This window comes from Artemia franciscana, chromosome 4 (genome assembly GCF_032884065.1).
Source record: "Artemia franciscana chromosome 4, ASM3288406v1, whole genome shotgun sequence".
NCBI lineage: Eukaryota > Metazoa > Arthropoda > Branchiopoda > Anostraca > Artemiidae > Artemia > Artemia franciscana.
The window spans coordinates 25,800,550-25,825,579 of NC_088866.1; the positions used below are offsets into that span (position 1 = coordinate 25,800,550).

General features: G+C 30.6%; 1 protein-coding gene across 3 annotated transcripts in view; it reads right to left on the minus strand.

Annotated features, from left to right (window-relative positions):
- LOC136026207 (protein-tyrosine sulfotransferase-like) overlaps positions 1-17,161 on the minus strand; it is a 68,642-nt gene extending 51,481 nt beyond the window's left edge. For all 3 annotated transcript variants that reach the window (XM_065702541.1, XM_065702540.1, XM_065702539.1), the window contains exon 1: positions 16,987-17,161. In XM_065702541.1, the coding sequence (XP_065558613.1) occupies positions 16,987-17,121 (135 nt within the window). In that variant the 5' untranslated portion in view covers positions 17,122-17,161. The remainder of the gene's footprint in view (positions 1-16,986) is intronic.
- Between the last annotated feature and the right edge of the window lie 7,869 nt (positions 17,162-25,030).

A 25,030-nucleotide genomic window follows, 5' to 3' on the forward strand; every position in this document is an offset into this window, starting at 1 on the left:
GATACTAGGGTGTATAGGAGTGCCGTTATTGATGTTAAAAGTAAAGATCACCATCTAGTAGTGTCTAAGGTTAATTTAAAGCTGAAATTTCGGAAGGGTAACTCCCTCCCGGAAAGTTATGCTGTTGGTAGACTTCAGGATGAAAATTTGAGAAAAAAATTCCAGGAACAGTTGAGTACTAAACTTGAGGGTTTAAAATTTGGCAATGTGGAATATGGATGGAATAATTTCAGAAAAAACAATTTGTGAAGTTGCTGATGGTGTCCTAGGGAAGAGTGCTAAGACAGCAACTAGGAATATTAGTGAAAAAGCTTTAGGTTTAATAGAGAGTAGAAGGGGTTTGTATAAGAATTATCTGAGTGATAGGTCGTATGAAAACAAAAGGAATGTAAAGAAAGTGGAGAAAGCATTAAAATATGAACTAAGGAGATGTGAAATGGAGGCGATGGATTAAATTGCTGAGGATCTGGATGATGCGGCTAGACGGCATAATAGTAAAATATCATACTGGCATGTTAATAAATTGAAAGGGAGTAGCCAATCCGGACTAGTCCCAGTTAAAGATAGAAATGGGGCCACAATTAGTGATAAGGAAAAAGTTAAAGAAAGATGGGTGGAACATTTTGAGAATGTGCTAAACCGAGATACAGTTGCAGGAAAAGATATAGATGAAAATGAAAATGTTTGTGATACCTTGGATGTGAAGGAAGATTTGTTTAGTGAGGAAGAATTAGCGACAGTACTAGAAGAATTGAAAAATAGTAAGGCCCCAGTTGCTGATAGTATGATTAATGAGTTCCTTAAATATGGTGGCTCTGAGGTTAGGAATAAGCTACTGAAGATTATGAACATGATTTTTGAAAAAGGGGAAGTACCCAATGATTTTAGGAAAACCTTAATTAAACCACTGTATAAGAAAGGTGACAAGAGTGAGTGTCGTCATTATCGAGGCATTAGTCTGGTCTCTGTAGGTAGCAAATTACTGAGTAATATGATACTTTTTAGACTGAGACATGCTGTAGACAAAGTTTTAAGGGAAGAACAATGCGGTTTTAGAAAAGGTAGAGGATGTGTCGACCATGTTTTCACTCTTAGGTTAATAATTGAGAAGTCCCTTCGTTGTCAAACACCTTTGGTCCTTAGTTTTATCGATTATGAGCAAGCTTTCGATTCTGTTGATAGAACAGCGTTAACAAAGGTCTTATCGTTATATGGTATACCAGAAAAATACATTAAAGTGATTTGCGCTATGTACGAGAATAATACTGCTACGGTTAAGATAGGAAATGAGGTTTGTGACTGTTTTTGTATTAAATCAGGAGTTAAGCAGGGTTGTGTTCTATCCCCCTTTATATGGATCATTTTCATGGACTTCGTCTTAAGGAGCATAGGGAAGGCAATTGGAGACCATGGAATCAAATGGGGAAGAAGAACGCTCCTGGACTTAGATTATGCTGATGATTTAAGCATATTAGATGAAAGTGTGAGCAAAATGAATGAATTTTTAGAGGTTCTGCGAGTTCAGGGTGCTAAAATAGGCTTGAAAATTAATGTTAAGAAGACTAAGTCACTAAGGCTAGGAATAAGTGAAGATGAACAGGTGACATTAGGTAACGAAAAGATTGATCAGGTTGGGAGCTTCAGTTACCTTGGTAGTATTATTAGTAAAGATGGTGGGAGCAGTGAAGATGTTAAAAGTAGAATAGCTAAAGCTCAGGGTGTTTTTTCACAGTTAAAAAAAGTTTGGAAGAATAGAAAGATAAGCCTACAAACCAAGATTAGAATATTGGAAGCTACAGTGATGACAGTGGTCAAATATGGCTCTGAAGCATGGGCACTCCGAAAAGCAGATGAAAATTTACTAGATGTTTTCCAGAGAAATTGCCTACGGATTGTTCTGGGTACCCGGGTGACTGACCGTATTTCAAACAATAGTTTGTACGAAAAGTGTGGTTCAATCCCGCTTTCTGGGGCTATAATGAAAGAAAGGTTGAGATGGCTAGGCCACGTTCTACGGATGAAGGATGACAGATTACCGAAGATTGTCCTTATTGGCCAACCTTCTGGGGCTACACGGAAAGCAGGTCGTCCTTGTCTGGGTTGGGAGGATGTCATAAATAAAGATTTAAAGGAAATGGGAACTTCCTGGGAGGGTGTAAAGAGGGAGGCTTTAAATAGATTAGGTTGGAGGAGGAGCGTGCGTAGCTGTGTTGGCCTCAGGCGGCTTGGTGCTGCAGTGAGTTATTGGTAGTAGTAGTAGTAGTAAATTTTATAATATGAATCTAAATAGTATTATTGACTTTACCAATATATATAATAAAAGTGAAGTTGCAAAATATTGTAGAAAATGTAACCCTGACTTTGCATCCCAAGATAAATACAAGTTGAATCCTGACAAACTCCCGCCACTTATTATTAAAAACGGTTACCAATACGTAGAAGAAGAAATTTCAAGGACAAAAAGTTTTGTACATAAGTTTTATTAATAAACAAATTCACAAACATTTTTAAAGCATTTCACTCTTAGGGCACTGATATTTATATTATACAAGTACGAAAGGATATTTTCAGCTAGAAAGTCGTTCAATTGAGGATTATCACCATAAATGCTAAGAAATTCACTTTAAATACATCGGTGACATCGAGAAACAAAATATAATAATGCATGTTTGATAAAACTTTTGTTTGATAAATCTTGTACTCGCATTATATTTTCAATAATAGATTTTCCACGTTGTCCAAGAAATTTTTTAATGTGAGGTATGTACAATGTATAACGTAGGCAAAGAAGATCAAAAAATTTATTGTTTGAAAGATACATAGCCAATGCCCCGGCTTTACAGTTGTTTGACTACAGTTAACAATGATAAGGGTATTGTTAAAACTTTGAATATGGTCGAGGAAATTCGAAGATATGCAATAGGATTTGTATTTGGACATGTATGGATCTGAATTGAATACATTGATTATTTGATTTGTGTTCATGGCGCCAAGTCTAATAGAACATTGTCATCAGGGGTAATTTCACAAAAGGTTTCAAATTATTTTAAGGAGATTAATACAATACTCTCCTCAAATGGTTTGACAAATGAACACTGTAAATGTACAGTAACCGCTCAGATAATAGTCATATCTTGAGTACTGGACAAATCTAATACAACAATACCATGAGTTTTAGAAAACACTTCTTAAGTTATACCATTTTCAAAAAATTGTGAATCTAGATCTAAGGATTGCATTGTAAATTCATAAAGGGTCCGGTAAGATTCATTAAAAGATAAATTGTAGAATGGAATTCCATTTATTTTACAGAAAAGAGGTGAGAGTCCAAACATTTCAAATTATGTGGAGAATTTGTCCAGGATCCAAAAGCACTGGCACTTTTTACAAAAGCCAAAACGAGTTTTGAAAGAATTTCACCACTGATAAAAGATGAATCGGTGTTGGTACGTGTACCAGTAGCAATACGTCGCTGGTTTGTGATTGTATGAGGAACAAGCAGTTTGATATTATTTTCACTAGCTCTTAATTTCTCAATTGCCAAAGCAACAGAACTTATAACCTGTTGTTTTCGTATATGAAGTATTGCTGAGGTGAGAGAGACTGTTACATCAGGGACAGTGCCAACTACTTTTCGCAAAAGAAATTGGACAGTGCAAATTGTAGCTTTGTATCAATCTTAACATTTGGAAGCAACCATTGAGGTATATTTAATATATCATGATTTATTTTCCTACCCAAATGTAAATCTTTAGCTGTCACATCTCTAATTATATTGGTAGTGTCGGTGTCCGTTTTATATTCGTATCCAACTGCCATACCTCTCAATTTCTTATAGGGAATACGAGTCATCAACATGAATTGTATATAACTTGCATAATTTGAAAGATTTTTGCTTGTGCTCACCAACTTTCCATTTATGTAAACACTGTTTAACCTAAAACAATTGTGTGGTACACAATTTATATAGGATGACCCCTTCTGCACTTGGTTTTCATTGTTAGATTTTTTGACAATGACATGCAAGTCTATAAATGTGGAAGTCAAACTTATGGAATAATCTTCACTGGAATAAATTTTAAAATGTACGTTTTAAGAAAGCAGCTGTTGCGGCCACTAATACTCTAAAATTTAGATTATTTTATGTAGCTTGACGTAATTATCCCACTTCGTATTTAAAATGCAAAGTGTTTTTTTTTGTAATAAAGCGTTTACTTTTGCTGTATCCTTTGTTACATTGTATTTTGTCAAAGAATATGTTATATTATGTTATAGTTTTATTTACTCAGCCCTAGAAATGATTTCCTATTTCAGCTAATTTCAAAACATACTTCTAGCATATCATTTGAGAGTCATACAAAAAATTCTTCCTCTTTTCTATGAAGTACATCTTCGTTTCTTCTTCTTGAATCCCACGAATTTCTGGAAACCTCTATTAATTAATGATTAAAATATTAATCTTAAGTCGAACAAATTTATGTCTCTGTAATTGTTGTGTTATCTAATTCACACTGTAATTGTAATTATATTAGTAAGGTTATGTCATTGTTCGTCATTTGTAATTAATTAATGTAAAAGAAATTGTAAATGCGTTCTGAGACCATACTGGCTAAGCATGACTTATGAAATCAAGAAAGGCAATAATAAATGAACAGAGAAAAATCAAACAGGTGACAAAACAAGTATTTTGTCAGCCAGTACCAAAATATGAAGATGAAGAATAAGCAGATATTTCGACAAGGACCTACACAAAGTCGTCCTCAGTGCTCACAAAAAAAAAAATAAAAAAAAAGCAAACAAAAACTGACCTTTAAAAGTGAACCTAACAGAAGGAGATAAGATACTGAATAAAAACTAGATCTACGTTGCAATGGGCAACGTGAAGTCTTGCGGCAGCCTTTGTTCGGCTTCGCCGAGTAAAGTGTTGCGAGAGCAACACTTTGGTTTTGTTTCCATGCTTCGATTAAACGCCGAAGTTGTTAATCTGTAAGGATCTGAAAATAAATACTAGGTACATCACCTTGCAAAAGTTGAAAACCCCTCATTGCAACTAACAAAAGTTGCAAACCCCTCATCATTGAAGGTGATTGTAGCCTAACAGCCGAATATTACTTAAAAATTCCATAAATGTCTTACCACTGGAACCAAGTTGGTCTTACCATCAAATACACTAGAAACAAATAATAGGTACACCAACTAGCAAAAGTTGCGGACCCCTCATTGCCAAAGATGATTATGAGCTAACAGCCGACTGTTGCATAAAACTCCCCTGTATGTCTCATAATTGGTATAGGCCTATTTTTGGTTTCAGTATGTACCTTACTAGTGAAGTTGTCAACCCCTTTGAACTTTCAAACTGGTATATCTCATGAAGGAAATTTTCTACTAAAAAATGGATGACATATACTTTGATCAGCTCATCAAGAGCTATCAAATGCCGTCGAAAAAAAATCTATCTGTCTTAGTTCAAAAGTTCACTTTTTTCCAATAGGCCAAGATTCTAATGTCATCACTTAGAAAGGAGCAAAGGATAAACTCTAATATCTTTAGCAATGAGAGAACTTTTAAAGTTTAAGAGCCACATCTGATACCATTTTTGTATCAGCCTATGTTTTGTTTCAGTGTGTACCTTACTACTGAAGTTGTCAACCCCTTTAAACTTTCAAACTGATATATCTCAAGAAGGAATTTTTCTACCTAAAAATGGATGACATTTGCTTTGATCAGCTCATCAAGAGCTATCGACTGCCGTCGACAAAAAAAAACATCTATCTGTCTTAGTTCAAAAGTTGACTTTTTTTACGCAGGCCAAGTTTCTAACGTAATCACTTAGAAAAGAGCAAAGGATAAACTCTAATTTCTTTAGCAATGAGAGAATTTTCAAGGTTTAAGAGGCACATCTGATACCACTTCTCTACCGCAGTCCCAAGTGCGAAAAACCGAATGATTAAAACCGCAAAACCGCAAAAACCGCAGAGGTTCGACCCTTACCACTTTCTAGGAATATGTTGAAATCAAGGTGAATAGAAACACAAAAAAAAACACGACAAAACCAAAGTGTTTCTCTCGTAACAAAAAAAACAGCCAGAAATAAATGAAAAAAAATTCACCAATTGGATTGAACAAGTATTCTTTGTCTCGCAATAGACTTTGCCTTTCTGCAACTTCGTTTTTCATCAGATATGCGGACAGGTTGTCTTAAATTAGTCTGGTCGAAAATATTGATTGAGTCTTTTGATAATAAGTTGTTATAAATTGGACTTAAGAAAATATCTTCTGTGTCTCTATTTATAGCCAAATTTCGGTTTATATATATATATATATATATATATATATATATATATATATATATATATATATATATATATATATATATATATATATATATATATATATATATATATATATATATATATATCTCAATTGCCTCTTTAAAAAATTGTGGTAGGCCATTTACAGTAGATATTGAAGTTGCCTCCCCAAAAAGATCCAAATGTTCAGAGTTCCCAAAGATATGGAGGGTCAAAGCAGAATAAAAGTTGTTATTTTTTTTCAAATCTCGGAGACTTATCTATTGAAATTTTGTGTTCATGCAATCGTTCCTCTTGATGTTGATAGATCCTATCAATGTAAAATTTCTCACATGAACAAGGGACTCCGCAGACACCAATATCCAGTATAGGGTCAGTTTTATCCTTTCCTGAGTTGAAAAAATGTTCAACTTTTTGTTCAGTTTTGAAAGAAACAGGGATATATTTTTTTCAAAAATTTTCCAAGTTTTTTTCCCTATTTCCCTGTTTTACCTTTTTTAATTGTCTATCTATGATATTTTCAATAAGGTTATTTAGGTAGCCATTGCAGAATAGAATATATTTAACATAATTTAATTCAGTTTTTACATGATTACCTTAACAGATTTTTAGAACTCTGTCGACTAAAGAGAATATTACGCCTCTTTTCACAGAAGGAGGGTGATTTGACAAGAAATGTAGATACATATGATTATTTCTTCTTCTTCCTTATGCTTTGGTTGAAGGACTTCACTTGTCCGTAAAGTCAGGCTACAAATTGAGGGGCTACAAGTTACAAACTATGACCAGTGCTTACATATAGTAATGGTTATTGGGAAGTGTACAGACGTTTTCAGGGGGATTTTTTGGTTGGGGGAGGGGTTGAGAAGAAGGGGTATGTTGGGGGAACTTTCCATGAAGGGAGCGCAGGATTTTCTAGAATTATTTAAAAAAACAATGAAAAAATAAATATGAAAAAGTTTTTTCAACCGAAAGTAAGGAGCAGCATTAAAACTTAAAACGAACAGAAATTATTACGCATATGAGGGACTCACCTCCTCTTAATAGCTCGCTTTTTACGTTAAAGTGTTTTTAGTAATTTCAATTATTTATTCTACGGCTTTTGTGATTCAGGGGTCATTCTTAAGGAATTGGGAAAAAAATTTAAGCTTTAGTGTAAAGAGCGAGGTACTGACGAGGGGATGAAACCCCTCATATACGTAATTAAATAATGAAGATGCAGAAGTTCGTTACGTAAGCTAATTTGTGAGTTACGTATATCTTTTACTAATAAAGATGTTCGTGAAAATTTAAGTTCTAGTTGCCTTTTTAAGTAACCAAAAAATTGCAGGGCAACTAGGCCTCCTCCTCCGTTCCTTTTTTTCTCAAAATCATTCGGTCAAAACTATGAGAAACCCATTTAGCCAAAAAATAAATATGCAGATTTCATTTTAATTATTCATCTGCGGAGAGCCAAAATCCAAACATGGATTGATTCAAAAACGTTCAGAAATTAAATAAAAAAACAAGTTTTTTAACCAAAAAGTAAGTGACATTAAAACTCAAAACGAATAGAAATTACTTCATATATGAAAGGGGCTGCTTCCACATCAACGCCCCGCTCATTATGCTAAAGTTTTTTTACTGTTTTAAAATGTAGAGTTGAGAGAAAGAGTCAAACTTTAGCGTAAAGAGCGGGGCGTTGATGAGGAAGCAGCCCCTTTCATATACGAAGTAATTTCTGTTCGTTTTAAGTTTTAATGTCGCTCCTTACTTTCAGTTAAAAAAAAATTTTTTTTTATTAAATATAGAATTAGGTCGGTAGGACTTAGGGTTGTTGTTTGGCTTCTGCATTATAAAATTCTTGTTCTGAATTCTTCAGGGCTTTTTATTAACCGCACGTTGTCTACCTTGTTGATTCCAGGCGTTGAAGGAGTTTTCAAATTCTGAATAGCCGCATTTAATCCATCTTTGGTGAAGGGTTTCAATAAGTCATCTTGATAAGGCAAAGATTTGGATTGTTGTCCTCCTCTATGTACTTTGGAGCTGGAAACTTCAGGGGGGTACTCAAAGGCATTTGCTAGGGCCTCAGCCTTTTCTTTTTCAGTTTACAAGCTGACTCCTTCCTTTTCCAGATGTTAATCTTGTTTCTGACTTTTGATTCAATTGCCAATCATGCGGGCTATAAAGTTGTGAATTTTTGAAGGAGGTAACTTTGGGTCAAGGTTGGATGAGAAATTGGACCATGCTGTCTTCTTTGCTTCTCCTATCGTTCTCTTAATAATAGCTTTTGCCTTCCTGAGAATTATCTGACTTTTGATTGAAGGAGACCTATTCTGTTTCCTAGGCACCACTTTCTTTTGTCTGACCGCCACCTCGCAATCCTTGTTCCACCAAGGTTTCGATGGATGATGTTCTATTCCATTTCTGAATCCTTTGGTCTTATGTGTAGAAAAGTCAGCTGCTTTCAGAATGGTATTGTTAAGCAGGGTAGCAGCTTCTTCTGGATTCTGACAAGCATCTACTTCAATGTAAATATGTATCCCCAGAAAATTCACGATCTGTGGCCAATTGGCTTTTTTTAGGAATCGAGGGGGGGGGACTTCTTCTAAAATACTATCTAGCCCATAAAGGGATGTTAATACCCATAGTGGTCCATGAACAATTAATCAATTCTTTCAATTGTAATAGTATTTCCTATGGAACTGCTTCCTATCTGGAGATCTATAGTGGAAATGGTTTTACTTCATGGGCAAGAATATGTGTTTAAATTCTTTGAGGTATATACCATTAAATTTGCTCCCTCTTCAATAATTTTTCCATGCTCTTCCCTGTTTTATTTGGCTTTTTATCACTCCAAAGTTTGCATGACCTTTAAAATCTCCAACAATTAATAGCTCATCTTGTGAAGTAACTAGCTTTTCAATATTACTCTTAATGCCTAAATTTCCATCTGGTATTTTTTTTTTATTCTTTTATTTTTATTCTTTTTCCCTCTTTTCTTTCTACAAATATACTAACAACATCATTATGGGTTGGCTTTCTATAAATAGAAAATTCAAGGCTAGGAGCATTAATTAAAACATCCAAGAAAATGAGCTTTTCTGAATCTCCCAGTTCTATTGTGAATTATGGATTTGAATCAAAAGAGTTCAAATGCGAAAAAAAAAATCTCTTTTAAAGAGTCCTGTCCATGTTCCCAAACAGAAAAATATCATCAACAAAGCAAAACCAGAGTGTTTAAGTGGAAAATATTCAAAGCGGCTTGTTCTATGAAATCCATGTAAAAAAATTGCCGAATATAGAGTCAAAACAGTGCCCATGGGTAGGCCCATGATTTGAAGGAATTTTTTTTCTTGGAACTTAAAATACAAAGAGAACTTGTGGCACAGGCAAACAAGCGTCATTATTGTGTGAATTAATTAGTCTATTGTCTTTTTAATTTTCTAATTCTTTTCTCAACTGCTGCATGTATTTATCTGTGGGATCCGTTTTTTTATTTCTTTGTAAGTAATTTTATCCATTAAAAGAGTATTTATTTTGTTTTGAAAATCTGCAGAATCCATTTTTACCACTTTGTTTTCTTTGTCTGCTCTTGTAATTACTGTATTTTTATTTCTTTGCAAGGTTCAGAAGATTTTAATTTCTTCCTTTGATTGAGTTGAAAGCAAAAAAGATGACTCATAATCAAGATTACTCCTTGCGATTTCTCCTGAGCAGGTCTGGATCTTCAACCTCACCATGACAGCTAAAAATTCCAGACTCCACACCCATTAAAATTTCTGATATATTTATGTGTGTTTTATCCATTGCAAATTTTCCTTCTTTTGATAGAATACATAGCTTCTTGGATGTGAAAACCTTGGAGGATAGATTTTCCAAAAAAGGGCCACAACAAAATCTAGGAAGGAAAATCCATGTTTGTTGACAATATAGAAATTCCAATTTGACAGTTTTTTTATAAGCAAGTTTTGATAAATGGAGAACATGTCCAAAAGACGTTTGTGGGATATGTAAAATTTGTGAAAATCTGGAATGGATAAAGTCAGACATAGTAAAGATTTGAAATGAACTATTTTACAACTAAGGACATATCCTTTGAGTCTATGGTCTTTTAAAATATGTGTTGAAGTTTTGAAACCCATTTTTTGGATAAACAGGCCTTCAGATTGTATGCCTAAATGTAGGTTGGAACGCAAAGAATGAGGAAGAATCGATTTCTTTTGCAAGTTTCAAAAAAACTGAACTGACAAATAAGATGTATTTTTTTTAACACAATTTAAAAATCTAAAAAAAAAATTGGTCAATGCTCCCTGGAACTTTGATGTAAATACACTCTAAGATCAAACTGGCTATTCATAACGTATGAAACCAAAAAAGGAAAGGATACAATAAATGAAAAATAAAATTAAATAGGTGAGAAAACGAGGATTTTGCAATCCAGTTGCAAAATATAAAGACAAAAAAAAACAAGCAAATATTTCAACAAAGACCTCCACCAACTCATCCTCAGTGCTAAAAAAAAAAAAAAAAAAAAAAAAAAAAAAAAAAAAAAAAAAAAAAAAAAAAAAAAAACTGACATTTTGAAATGAATCTAACAAGAGGAGAAAAGATACTGAATAAAAAACAGCCAGAAATAAATGAAAGAAAATTCACCAATTGGATTGAACAAATATTCCTTGCCCTTGCAATATACTTGGCCTTGCTGCAACTTTGATTTTCATTACATATGTGGACATGTAGTCTTAAATTAGACTGGGCAAAAATATTGATTGAGTCTTCTAATTTTGTGTTGTTATAAATTGGGCTTAAGGAAATAACTCTTGTGTCTCTATTTATGGCCAAAATTATGTTTCTATATATTTTTTTTTATCTCAATTGCCTTTTTAAAAGATTGCAGTAGGTCATTTACAGTAGATATTAATGTTCCATCCTCAAAAAGAGCCAGATGTTCAGGAATTTTGTAAGATATGGAAGGGCCAAAGCAGAATCAAAGTTGTCATTTTTATTTTCAAATCTCAGGGACTTATCGGTTGAAATTTTGCATTCATGCAATTGTTCCCACAGCTGTTGAGGAGTCCTACCAACGAAAATGTTCCCACATAAATAGGGGACTCTGTAGACACCACTAACTGGTATAGGGTCAGTTTTATCCTTTCCTGATTTGAAAAGAATGTTCAATATTTTGTTCAGTTTTGAAAGAAACAGAGAGATAAGGTTTTTTTTCAATTTTCCAAGTTTGTTGCTGAGTTTTGGGATGCAAAGTAAAGTAGTGAATGCTTTGTTGTCAGTTGTGGGAGTAACTGAATCAAGGGGAATGGATTCCCTATTTTCCTGTTTTACTTTTTTTAATTTTCTATCTGTGATAATTTCAATAAGGTTAATTGGGTAGCCATTGCAGAGTAGAATATCTTTAACATAATTTAATTAAGATTTTACATGATTAATTAAACAGATTTTTAGAACACTTTTGACTAAAGAGATTATTGCCCCTCTTTGCACAGAATGAGGGTTTGTTGACAAGAAATGTAGATAGCTATCATTATGAATCAGCTTTCTATATATAGAAAATTCAAGGCTAGGAGTATTTTTTATAATTAAAACATCCAAGAAAGGGAGGTTACTGAATCTTCCAATTCTTGTGTGAAGTGAAGATTTGAATCAATAGTTCAAATGTGCCAAACAATATTTTAGTGAATCCTGTCCATGTTCCCAATTAGAAAGAATATCATCAACAAAGCAAAGCCAGAAAGAGTGTTTTAAGTGGAAACTATTCAAAGCAAATTGTTCTATGAAATCCATGTAAAAATTTGCCAAAAAAGGAGACAAAACAATGCCCATGGGTAGGCCCATGATCTGAATGAAAAATTTTTCTTGGAGCTTAAATTACAAAGAGAACTTGTTGCAAAGACCAACAAGCATTATTATTGTGTCAATTTTCAAGGTTTTATAATCTGATCAAGCAGAATTTTCCTCTGATTTTCTTTGTAAGGCCTGTTCATATTTATGGACACTGGACCATAAAATTTTGGGGCTGAACATCCTTTTGTGTAGAATTTTCTGTATATTTGAGGGGTAATTAGTCTATTGTCTTTTAAATTTTCTAAGTTTTTTTTTTCAACTGCTGTGTGTATTTATCTGTGGGATCAGTCTTCATTTCTCTATAATTATTTTTATCTATTAGAGGGTATTTATTTTGTTTTGATATCCTGCAGAATCCATAATTACTGCTGTGTTTCCTTTGTCTGCTCTTGTAATTACTGCATTTTTGTTTCTTTTCAAGTTTTGGTGGATTTTAATTCCTTCCTTTGATTTAGTCGAAAGTGACAAAAATGGCTTATAATCAAGAATATTCTTTACAATTTCTTCTCTGAGTAGGTCTGGATTTCAACCTCACCATGAGAGCTAAAAATTCTGGACTCCAAACCCATAATAATTTCTTATATATTTATGTGTGTTTGAGCCATTGCAAATTTAGTTCCTTTTGATAGAATACTTAACTCCTTAGATGTGAAAATCTTGGAGGACAGATCTTTGAAAGGAGGGCTAGGACAAAATTTAGGAAGAAAAATCCATGTTTGTTGAAAATGTTGAAATTCTAAATTTTGAAAGTTTTTCTTTAAACTTAAACGACAATAGACTAATTACCCCTCAAATATACAAAAATTCTACCCTGAATGATGTTCAGCCCCAAAATTTTATGATCTACCTAAAATCCATAAGAAAGATACTCTGTTACATCCTATTGTGGCATTTTATAGTTCTCCAGCTACAAATGTAAGAAAGTTCTCAGCAACCACTTTTAAGCCTCTTTTAAAAACACAAAAATCTTACACAGAAAATTTTAATGAAAACTAACTAGGAATGAATAAGAAACAACTAAAAAGTGTTATGTTTAAGGCAAAATAACACAGCCTTAGCTTATACATGCTACAAGTTTACAAACAACATATAATAAAGAACAAACTCTAGCCTATACTAATGGAAATGTTTAGTATAAAGTTATTATAAAAGACACTTAGATATAGTTATAAAAACATTTCATTTTTAACATTATTATGGTAAAGTTTGACTAGATTGAAGTAATGGAGAAATCCATTATTATGGTTCTATATATGGCTATGAGGAGGAGTGGCAACTATTATATTGAAAAGAAGCATAAAGTAAGGAATCCAATGGTACTACTTTTGTTTGACCTCAACACCTTGCTCTTTACACTAAAGCTTGACTTTTTCTCACAACTCTACTTTTTAAAACAATAAAAAACTTTAGCATAAAGAGTGAGGCATTGAGGAGGGGACAACCTTTTCATATATGGAATAATTTCTGTTTGTTTTATGTTTTAATATTGCTCCTTACTTGCAGTTAAAAATCTTGTTTTTTTTATTTAATTTCTGGATGTTTTTTAATTATTGCATGTTTTGATTTTGGCTCACCACTCATAAATAATTAAAAAATTACTTGCATATTAATTTTGTTTTAGTTAAATGGCTTTCTCATAGTTTTGATTAGATGATTTTGATAGAAAAAGGGGTAGGGGAGGAAGCCTATTTGCACTCCTATTTTTGGTTAATTAAAAAGGCAACTAGGACTTATTTTACAAAAGTTTTTATTAGTAATAAATATATGTAACTTACAAATTAACTTACATAACAAAATTCTATACTTTTATTACATATATGAGGGTGTTCTCCCCCTCTTCAATACCTTGCTCTTTATACTAAAGCTTCAATTTGGTCCCAATTTTTTAAAAATGGCTGCTGAATTACAAAGGCTGTAGAATAAATAGTTGAAATTACTAAAAAATACTTTAGTGTAAAGAGTGAGGTATTGTGGAGGAGATGAATACCCTTGTATATGTAATAATTTCTGTTTGTTTTAGGTTCTAATTCTGCTCCTTACTTCCACCATAAAAAAAAAAAGTTTTTTATTTATTTTCTCACTGTTTTTTTTTTTTTTTTTTTTAATGCTAGAAAATCCTGCAGCCCATTCATGGAAATTTTCTTCCCTCATGATAAATTCCTCCACGGAAAGATCCTCCCACGTAACCTCAACCCCCCTTCAACGTGAAAAAGCCCCCTGAAACATCTATAAACATCCCAATAACCATTACTATAAGTAAACAATGGTCAAAGTTTGTAACTTGTAGCCCCTCCCCCAAGGACTGTGTGGGATTAAGTCATCCCAAAAGACACAATTATTAGGGTTTTCAACTATGCTGAACAAAATGGCTATCTCAAAATTTTGATCCAGTGACTTTGGGAAAAAATGATTGTGGGAAGGGGCCTAGGTGCCCTCCAAATTTTTTTGTAACTTAAAAAGGGGACTAGATCTTTTAATTTCTGTTAGAATGAGCCCTCTTGCAACATTCTAGGACTACTGGGTGAATACAATCACCCCTGGGAAAAAGTAATACACATCTGTGATCTGTCTTCTGGGAAAAAATACAAAATTCCACATTTTTATAGATAGGAGCTTGAAACTTCTACAATAGGTTTCACTGATATGCTGAATCTGATGGTGTGATTTTTGTTAAGATACTTTGACTTTTAGGGGGTGGTTCCCCCTATTTACTAAAATAAGCCAAATTTTCTCAGGTTTGTAACTTTTGATGGAAAAAACTAAACTTGATATAACTTATATATTTAGAATCAGCATAAGAACTCAATTCATTTGATGTAATTATTGGTATCAAAATTCCATGCACTGCAGGGCCAATGCAGGGACTTTAGTAGTCAAGAAGCATCATTAATTCTTAATATATGTATTAAAATTCCATATTTTAGAGTTTTAGTTACTATTGAGCCAGGTCACTCCTTACTACACTTCCTTGCCATGAACTGTTTGATGTAGTAATTGTTGGAGACTTCAATTTACTCCAAAATGTCATAAGTTATTGACTATGCAACTACAAGGGACAATGATAACCAGACTGACAAACTCTTTGGTATATCAGAAAATTAATTTCCCAACTAGGTACACAAAGGGTCAGAACCAACTTTTCTTGGATCTTTGAGTATTGACCCAGAACCACTTTTTGGTGAAAGTAACCTCATAGCCATTAGTTGTTACCTAAGGCTTTACCCATAGACAGATAATTTTAGAAAGCATATTGATATGAGTTATAATAAGGCAAGGCAAGATCTATCTGACTAACCAAGATTGATCTTTTGTTGAAATGAGTTATGTAGAGGAAGCTTGCCAAGAGATAAAAAGTTAAAAAAGCTTGAGACAACTGCTAAATACATAACTACCTCTTGGAAACAAAGTCCATGAATACTCCCTTTCATCACATTTGAAGTCTAGCAATTCATAAAAAGACATAGTTCTGGAAAAGGTATAAAAATGTTTCAACTTGTGCAAATCATGACACACTCAATCAAATGGAAGACAAAGTTCAACTGCTTACAAGAGAACTCATACGTAAGCACAAGGAGCCATGATCATAAGCAATAATACTAACCCAAAGAAAATTTTGGAGATATACCCCCACTTAAAACCCTGGAAGACTTTGTAGTAACAAAACCTTAGTTAAAGGGACATGAGTAATCCAGGAGAGAGAGTTGCAATTCTGAACAAGCAGTTGAGATTTACTACTACTACTACTAACAACTCACCACAATACCAAGCCAATCATTGCCTGATCATCACTTCAACAGTTAAATTACTAAAATATCTCCATTGTTCCAAATAGAAAGTTGACTGTTTCACCATTAGATTTTTTACAATCTCCTTAAAAAACCTCTAATTAGCTTGATTGCTTTAAGCCATAAACAGTTCTCATAGTTTCAAATATACTGGTAGAAAGAAATGGAACCTGATTGTGGAAATATATTTCATGTTTGAGCCTAATCTTGGACAGAGGATCTTAGAGTTAGAACAATATATCCAAATCATTAAAGTCAGTGTTGAAAGATGATGATCTAAGAAAAGTTTTGTGAAATGCAGTAACCTTTATGCAGAATATTCAAGATTAGGAGCAAGTTGTCTATGTTTAGGAAAGATGGTTTTTACTAAGAAAATCTGACCAAAATTAGGCTCCTTTGATTAAAAACTATTTAAACTCAATGAAACCTTCAGGGCAAAAGGACATAGTAATGTTATCCCAAGAGAACATATACAAGAGAACAGACTAATACTTATCTACCAGAGTGGTACACTTAGCCTATTTGAACAATCATTCTAAGACAGCTGTTAGGCTACAACTACCTCTGTTGATATAGGCTATTTAAGATTACTGTCACAAAGAGTTGGGGCACAAAACCATGGAAGACATAACAGGACACTATTAAGTCATTGCTTCTCATCATTACTGGTCAGCAACTCTATAGCATTATTCTTTATTCCACTGGATAATGTAATTTAAGATAGGCTAGCTCTAGTGTTTTAGATAGCACATGGACTATAATTATTTATTGTTACCTTTTCCATATTATATCCAGGGGAGTAGATGAGCAAGGATAATTTCAATAAGGGCTGGTGAAATGGAGTCTAAAAAACAAGCAATTGATGTAGGATGGTTTGTATTGCCATCAACATACATTCTTAAGGAAAAGATTAATGGGAGAGTTAAATAAATGAAGGACCAAGATATACTCAGACTAAGAAGCAATACCATGCTAAGCTACTAGGATTTAACCTAGACCAACATAACCAATAGCAGTAACGGAAATAAAATGCGGTAATTGATACTCACCTGTAACCTTCCTTCAACTGGTAGGTTTGACAGCACGTGACAAGAAGGGTATGAGGACTTGTAGTAAAAAATGATTCCGAGGCACAACAAAATCAGAAATATATTAAATTTCCATCTGCTAATAGTAAATCTCATTCTCGATTTTTCTTCGATTTCTTTTCAAAACAAGAACCAAATCAACAAGCAATGAAAATGAAAGTCTCAAAATTTGCATTTCTGTTGACATGACAAAAATAACGCCGTTTTATTTGATTTTCCATGGATTCTGTGGGTGCTCGATTTATGAAATTATGATACGATATGATAATATTTATATATGATGATATGATTTATCATATACGATAATGATTTGTGATACCTTCTTTTGACGGCAGAAAAAAAAGGTCTATTGTTCTTCATTTTAAAAAATATATAGATGGAAATGTTAAATTCAAATGTAAGGTAAGTTTATGACATTTAGATATTTAGTACATTTAATAGACATTTAGCTGTTTTAGTATATAAATTAAAAATAAGAAGAGATATTTTAATAGACATCTTGATAAACAGGGGAAAGGCATATTGTATGCAATAATTTTAGGGAAGGGGCTTAGATTACATTCCCGGTGATTCTCTTGTTGACACCTTCTGTGACAGTCGAAGATCTGCCTTAGCTATTTGGATATCTTTTAAAGTTTATTTAATAATCTTTTCTTTATTTAAATGGCAGTGAATGAAGTTGTATTAATATTTCCTTATTGGGAAAATATTTCCCTTATTGGGAAATATTTGAAAAGCCTATTATTGATGATTCTACAATCAAATATGAATATATAGAAATTAAAGAAAACAATGTGAATGTATCTCAACAATTAAATTATAATTTCATTTTAAAAGATGTGGAATCTTGGATTGTACCAAGTGATAGTTATATATGTTCAAAAGTGAAAATAACACGATTGGATGAAACAAATATGCAAAATAATGATGAAGGTATTTTAATAAATAATGGATTTAATTTGTTTAGAAATGCTGACTATATTATCGATGGAAAATTTTTTGAAAGTAATGATTATGTAGGTATGAAAACTACTGTTAATTTTTTTTTAGAATTTTCAGATGAATATAGTCGATGCGCAGCTACTAATTTGTTTTGATATTAAGATAAAAACCCTATCCCTTGATTCCTTTAAAGCAGAAAATGAGTTTAAAAACACTTTTATACCTGTTGCATCAGTTGATGAAAACATTACAACTAAACGAAATAATGCTTTTAATAGTGGTTTATTTAAAAGATTCAATGAAACAAAAGGAAGTTACGTTGTTAGTGTATATTTACCATTATCACGATTATTTAGATTTTGTCAAGACAATAATCGTGTTTTTAGAGGCGTTACACACCAAATTATATTAAAAAGAAACTATTTATATGATATAAAATCTGAAGCTCAAAATTTTAAAGTACCCATAGGGACTCAATCAGAAGCTGGATTAAAGAAGAAGGCGGAACAATTAAAAGCTGGATTAGGAAAGGGTAGCTCATTTGAATTCAGATAGGAGGCGAGTAATACCTATAAAAGTTATAATAAAACGGATAAAGAATTAACATGGAGGGTAGTCAGTGAATGCTATAATACAACTAAAATTGTTGTTATATTACAGAAATCTGGAAAAGATACCAGTGATACGCACAACGCTATGGTATTTGACCATAAGAACAATAGTAGAATTGAAGTGAGAGTAAATAGCTATATATATCCACATGAAGATTTGAATTGTGATTTCAATAATGCTAATGAAGATTATTCTAACGCTTATCAACGATTTTTGCAGTAAGGATATAAACATAAAAATGTTGATAGTGGAACAATTGTAAGTTACAATGATTTTAGAACGGTATATCGTTTATTTTGTTTTGATGTTCCAAAGCATGAATCGAATATTTATCGAAGTGGATAAACTGCTGATATAGAAATTAAACTTTCATTAGATCAAGTACCTGCTAATCCATATAATATTTACTGCGTTATATTTTCAGAAGGAAAAGCAATCATGGAAGTCATTGATAGCAAATTATATGTTAATATATATATAAATTATTTTTGATTTGGAATTTTGTTTGATAAAATTATTTGCTAATAAATGGAGAAACTTTTAAGTGAAATGAAAACGATAATTTCGTCTAAAACAGTGCAAGTTCGATTGAAAAGGGGATGAATTTAATAGATTTGATGAGTGGTCCAGAACGTACATTTACTATACTACTTCGGCTCAATCCCGAACGGTGCAAGGAAAGATCTCTTATGATCTTGGATCGGTAGATTTGAATCCAATAACTTCTGTTTCCAAATTTTCATAGTAACTATTATCTAATTAAATCGCTTTACTGTTCCAAATGGAGGTGACTTTGAATTCTTATTTACAATAAAGCCTGACAAAACAGAAGAAATTCTTTAAGTCTTAGATTTTTTTTCGTATCTAAAAACTGAAAATATTCGTTTCGAATTGACTGGTGCTAAATTTTCAATTTTATGAATGAAGAAATTCAGGGAATTGCAGAAGGATTTTGAAAATCAAAAAATAATCATTTTCTCATGATATCAACGTCTTTGGCATCACTTCCTAAGAAGTTTTCATTTTTGAAAAAAATGGCTTGACCATTTTCCCCACATTTTATTCAGCCTATAAATGCGATCAAATCTTTTCACAAGTTAAACTGATTTATGCAAAAAAAGGATCAGGCTAGATGCCTGTGTTTATTTTTAAACGGCTTACCTTACGCTAAACTTGACTGAAATGATGTCAAATTTTCAACATCAGCTGACCTATTTATATCGAAAAAACATTTAAAAATAAAGGTTATTCAAATTCCTTTTAAAATTTATACTTAAAGTTTAAAAGCCAATTGTAAGTGTGTTAATAATATATATATATATATATATATATATATATATATATATATATATATATATATATATATATATATATATATATATATATATATATATATGTATATAAAAATATATATATATATATATATATATATATATATATATATATATATATATATATATATATATATATATATATATATATATATATATATATATATATATATAAATATATATATATATATATATATATATATATATATATATATATATATATATATATATATATATATATATATATATATATATATGTATCTCTGGTTGTTCACTAAAACACTGCTTCAAAAGAATACATCATTTGGACAAACGTCACTTAATATTCAATTTGGGGCTGTTTTTTTCCTGAAGGCAAAAAAGCTGACGAACCTTGGAGTAGAGTGTTATTTGTGCTTTACATAAGACTATTTAGCTTTCTTGCATAGTATATATATATATATATATATATATATATATATATATATATATATATATATATATATATATATATATATATATATATATATATATATATCTATATATATAAAAATAAGTTGTCTGTGTGTGGATCTGTGGATCAGGTGACGTCACCTGAAAAAACTGGATCAGGTGACGTCAAAACTGAAAAAACTAAAAAAAAGGCAAAAACTACAAAAAAAACTAAAAACTAATAAAAAAAATAAAAAAGCTAAAAAACTAAAAAAACTAAAAAAAGGCAAAATCTACAAAAAAAACTAAAAACTAATAAAAAGCTAAAAAACTAAAAAAACAAAAAAAAGGCAAAAACTACAAAAAAACTAAAAACTAATAAAAAAAATAAAAAAGCTAAAAAACTAAAAAAAACTAAAAAAAGGTAAAAAACTAAAAAACTAAAAACTAAAAAAAAGGAAAAAACTGAAAAATAAGCTAAAATAAAGGTAAAAACCAATAAAAAACTAAAAAAAAACTGAAAAAACTAAAAAAAGGCAAAAACTACAAAAAAAATAAAAACTAATAAAAAAAGTAAAAAAGCTAAAAAACTAAAAAAACTAAAAAAACTAAAAAAAGGTAAAAAACTAAAAAAATAAAAAATAAAAAAAAACTAAAAAAAAGGAAAAAACTGAAAAATAAGCTAAAATAAAGGTAAAAACCAATAAAAAACTAAAAAGAAAAAATGGAAAAAACTAAAAAAAATTTTCATCTAAAAAACTAAAAAAAAACTAAAAAAAGTAAAAACTAAAAGAACTAAAAAAGAAAAAAATAAATGACGACACTCAAAGAGAAAGCGACCAGGACAAAAGGAATGTTCGATTAGCAATCAACAAAGCACCGGGACACAGGGAGTATAAATGACGACCAGGACATAAGTAAAAAAAAAAACTAACAAAACTAAAAAGAAGGTAAAAACTACAAAAAAACTAAAAAGAAAAAAACTAAAAAAAGGCAAAAACTACAAAAAAAACTAAAAACTAATAAAAAAGCTAAAAAACTAAAAAAACTAAAAAAAGACAAAAACTACAAAAAAACTAAAAACTAATAAAAAAAATAAAAAAGCTAAAAAACTAAAAAAACTAAAAAAACTAAAAAATGTAAAAAACTAAAAAAAAACGAAAAACTAAAAAAAAGGAAAAAACTGAAAAATAAACTAAAATAAAGGTAAAAACCAATAAAAAACTAAAAAAAAAACTGAAAAAACTAAAAAAAGGCAAAAACTACAAAAAAACTAAAAACTAATAAAAAAAGTAAAAAAGCTAAAAAACTAAAAAAAGGTAAAAAACTAAAAAAAATAAAAAATAAAAAAAAAACTAAAAAAAAGGAAAAAACTGAAAAATAAGCTAAAATAAAGGTAAAAACCAATAAAAAACTAAAAAGAAAAAAAGGAAAAAACTAAAAAAAATTTTCATCTAAAAAACTAAAAAAAACTAAAAAAGGTAAAAACTAAAAGAACTAAAAAAGAAAAAAATAAATGACGACACTCAAAGAGAAAGCGACCAGGACAAAAGGAATGTTCGATTAGCAATCAACAAAGCACCGGGACACAGGGAGTATAAATGACGACCAGGACATAAGTAAAAAAAAAATTAACAAAACTAAAAAGAAGGTAAAAACTACAAAAAAAACTAAAAAGAAATAAAAACTAAAAACTAATAAAAAAAATAAAAAATCTAAAAATCTAAATAAACTAAAAAAGAAAAAAAAAGGAAAAAAATAAAGGAGAAAAACAAAACTAAAAAACGAATGTATATACAGACCGGGACACCGGGATACAAATGACGACCGGGACACAGGGAATATAAATGACGACCGGGACACAGGGACACAACTACAACGGGGACACCGGGGGAAACAGGGGGATATAAATGACGACCGGGACACCGGGACAGGGAATGGTCGATTAGCAATCACCATCAACAAAGCTCAAGGGCAATCATTAGAATCATGAGGTATAGATCTGAATACAGATTGTTTTCCCATGGACCATTATATGTTGCATGTTCAAGAGTCGGTAAACCTGACAATCTATTTATATGCAAAGACAATGGGACAGCAAAGAATGTTGTATATTCGCAAGTTTTACGTAGTTAAGACCATATATATATATATATATATATATATATATATATATATATATATATATATATATATATATATATATATATTTATATATATATATATATATATATATATATATATATATATATATATATATATATATATATATATATATATATATATATATATATATATATATATATATATATATATATATATATATATATATATATATATATTCACAGGTGGGACATAGGGACACAACTACAATGGCGCGTAACTATTATGGCGCGTAACGACTTACGCGCGCGGGGGGGCTTGGGGGGGGCGCGAAGCGCCCCCACCAACTAGCTAGTATATATATATATATATATATATATATATATATATATATATATATATATATATATATATATATATATATATATATATATATATATATATATATATGTATATATATATATATATATATATATATATATATATATATATATATATATATATATATATATATATATATATATATATATATATATATATATATATATATATATATATATATATATATATATATATATATATATATATATATATATATATATATATATATATATATATATATATATATATATATATATATATATATATATATATATATATATATATATATATGAGCTAAAAGAATTGAGTCTTTCGATTTTGCAACAATGTATACAAATTTATCACTTAATGTAGTGTTAGAAAATTTAAAACGGTTATCAAGAAATCTTTCCTCTTATCTAGTAAGAGGTTCTTAAAAATAGACACTTATAATAAAAAAAGCTATATGGACAAACTGCTTTAAGACTACAGTAAACACGAGATGTTACAGTTTAGATATTATTTTTGATTTATTAGAATTTGTTTTACATAATACTTATATAAGATTTAATGGTAACTTGTACAGGCAAATTGTGGGAATTCCCATGGGGGGGAATGCCAGCCCATTTATAGCTTACTTGTTTTTAAGTCAACTCGAATATAAATATATGATGGATAAGAATAATCCAAATAATTTAAAACATGTTTTGTCAAATAACAAAAGATATTTAGATAATATTTTGGTTTTAAATTGTAATGAATTTATTGATATATCCATCAGAGCTTACTCTTGAACCTAGTCATGGCACTGGTCTAGAAGATCATTTCTTAGATTTGAATATTAATATTTCTGATAGTAATAAATTAGGTTTTAAAATGTATAATAAAACGGATGATTTCGATTTTGAAGTCATTAATTTCCCGTTCCCTGAAAGTAATATACACTCAAATATCACATATTCAGTATTTTTCTCACAGTTACTTAGATATGCAAGGATTTGTAGTAATTATATTGATTTTAAAAATAGATGTAAAATTTTAAGCCAAAAATTGAGTTAAAGAGGTTTTTCTGTAAATAAATTAACTTGGCAATTTAAAAATTTAGTTTTCATTATAACGAACTTTTAAATAAATACCGAAAGAATTATCTTGAAATACTTAGCAAAATGTTTGGTTGATTTTGATTTTCCTTGTTATTGAGTTTGGTGTGTCCCTAACTTTTGACAGTGGATTTCTGGAGGATTTTGCATATATTGTATTTTCAAATGGTCTTATTTTGGATTCATTTCCTTGATTTTATCTAGGTCATATGTACATCAATAGAGAAAAATTTGATAGAGTGAAAAAATTTTAATAATTGTTTAGTATTAATACAGATTGTGAATTCGTAACATAAATACACGAGGGCCAGAACAAAGGTATGATAAGCTTATTTTGGCGTTACTTGGTTGTTCAGCATTTGTTTTTTCAATGGCATATATTTTGGGGGTGATACCTAGCACGGAGATACCATGGGGAATTTATGGTAGGCACGCCACTTGCCTGGGTAGGGATTTTAAAGTGCCGAAACCCTATTGGCAAGTGTGTATTCTCCTGATGAGCCCTTGTGTTCGGTTGTTGCCTCTGAATTATTTGTCTTTTTTACTGTTTATAATATTTGGTAAATGACGACTTATACTTACTTACGACACGACTGCCTGTCCAAGGATTATTCTTTATGGTTGATTATGTCTGGCTATGCTGTTTGGCCTATGTAATTGTATGGATGAGTAGGGTTAGGCCTCATTCAAGTACTGATTCATATTAATTACTAATGTAGGAAAACAGTCTTCCTTTTCTCCTTCTGTCTTTTATATATATATATATATATATATATATATATATATATATATATATATATATCTATATATATAAAAATAAGTTGTCTGTCTGTGGATGGATGGATGGATGTGTCAGGTGACGTCACCTGAAAAAACTGGATTAGGTGACGTCAAAACTGAAAAAACTAAAAAAAGGCAAAAACTACAAAAAAAAACTAAAAACTAATAAAAAAAATAAAAAAGCTAAAAAACTAAAAAAACTATAAAGGTAAAAACCAATAAAAAACTAAAAAAAAACTGAAAAAACTAAAAAAAGGCAAAAACTACAAAAAAAAACTAAAAACTAATAAAAAAAGTAAAAAAGCTAAAAAACTAAAAAAACTAAAAAAACTAAAAAAAGGTAAAAAACTAAAAAAAATAAAAAAT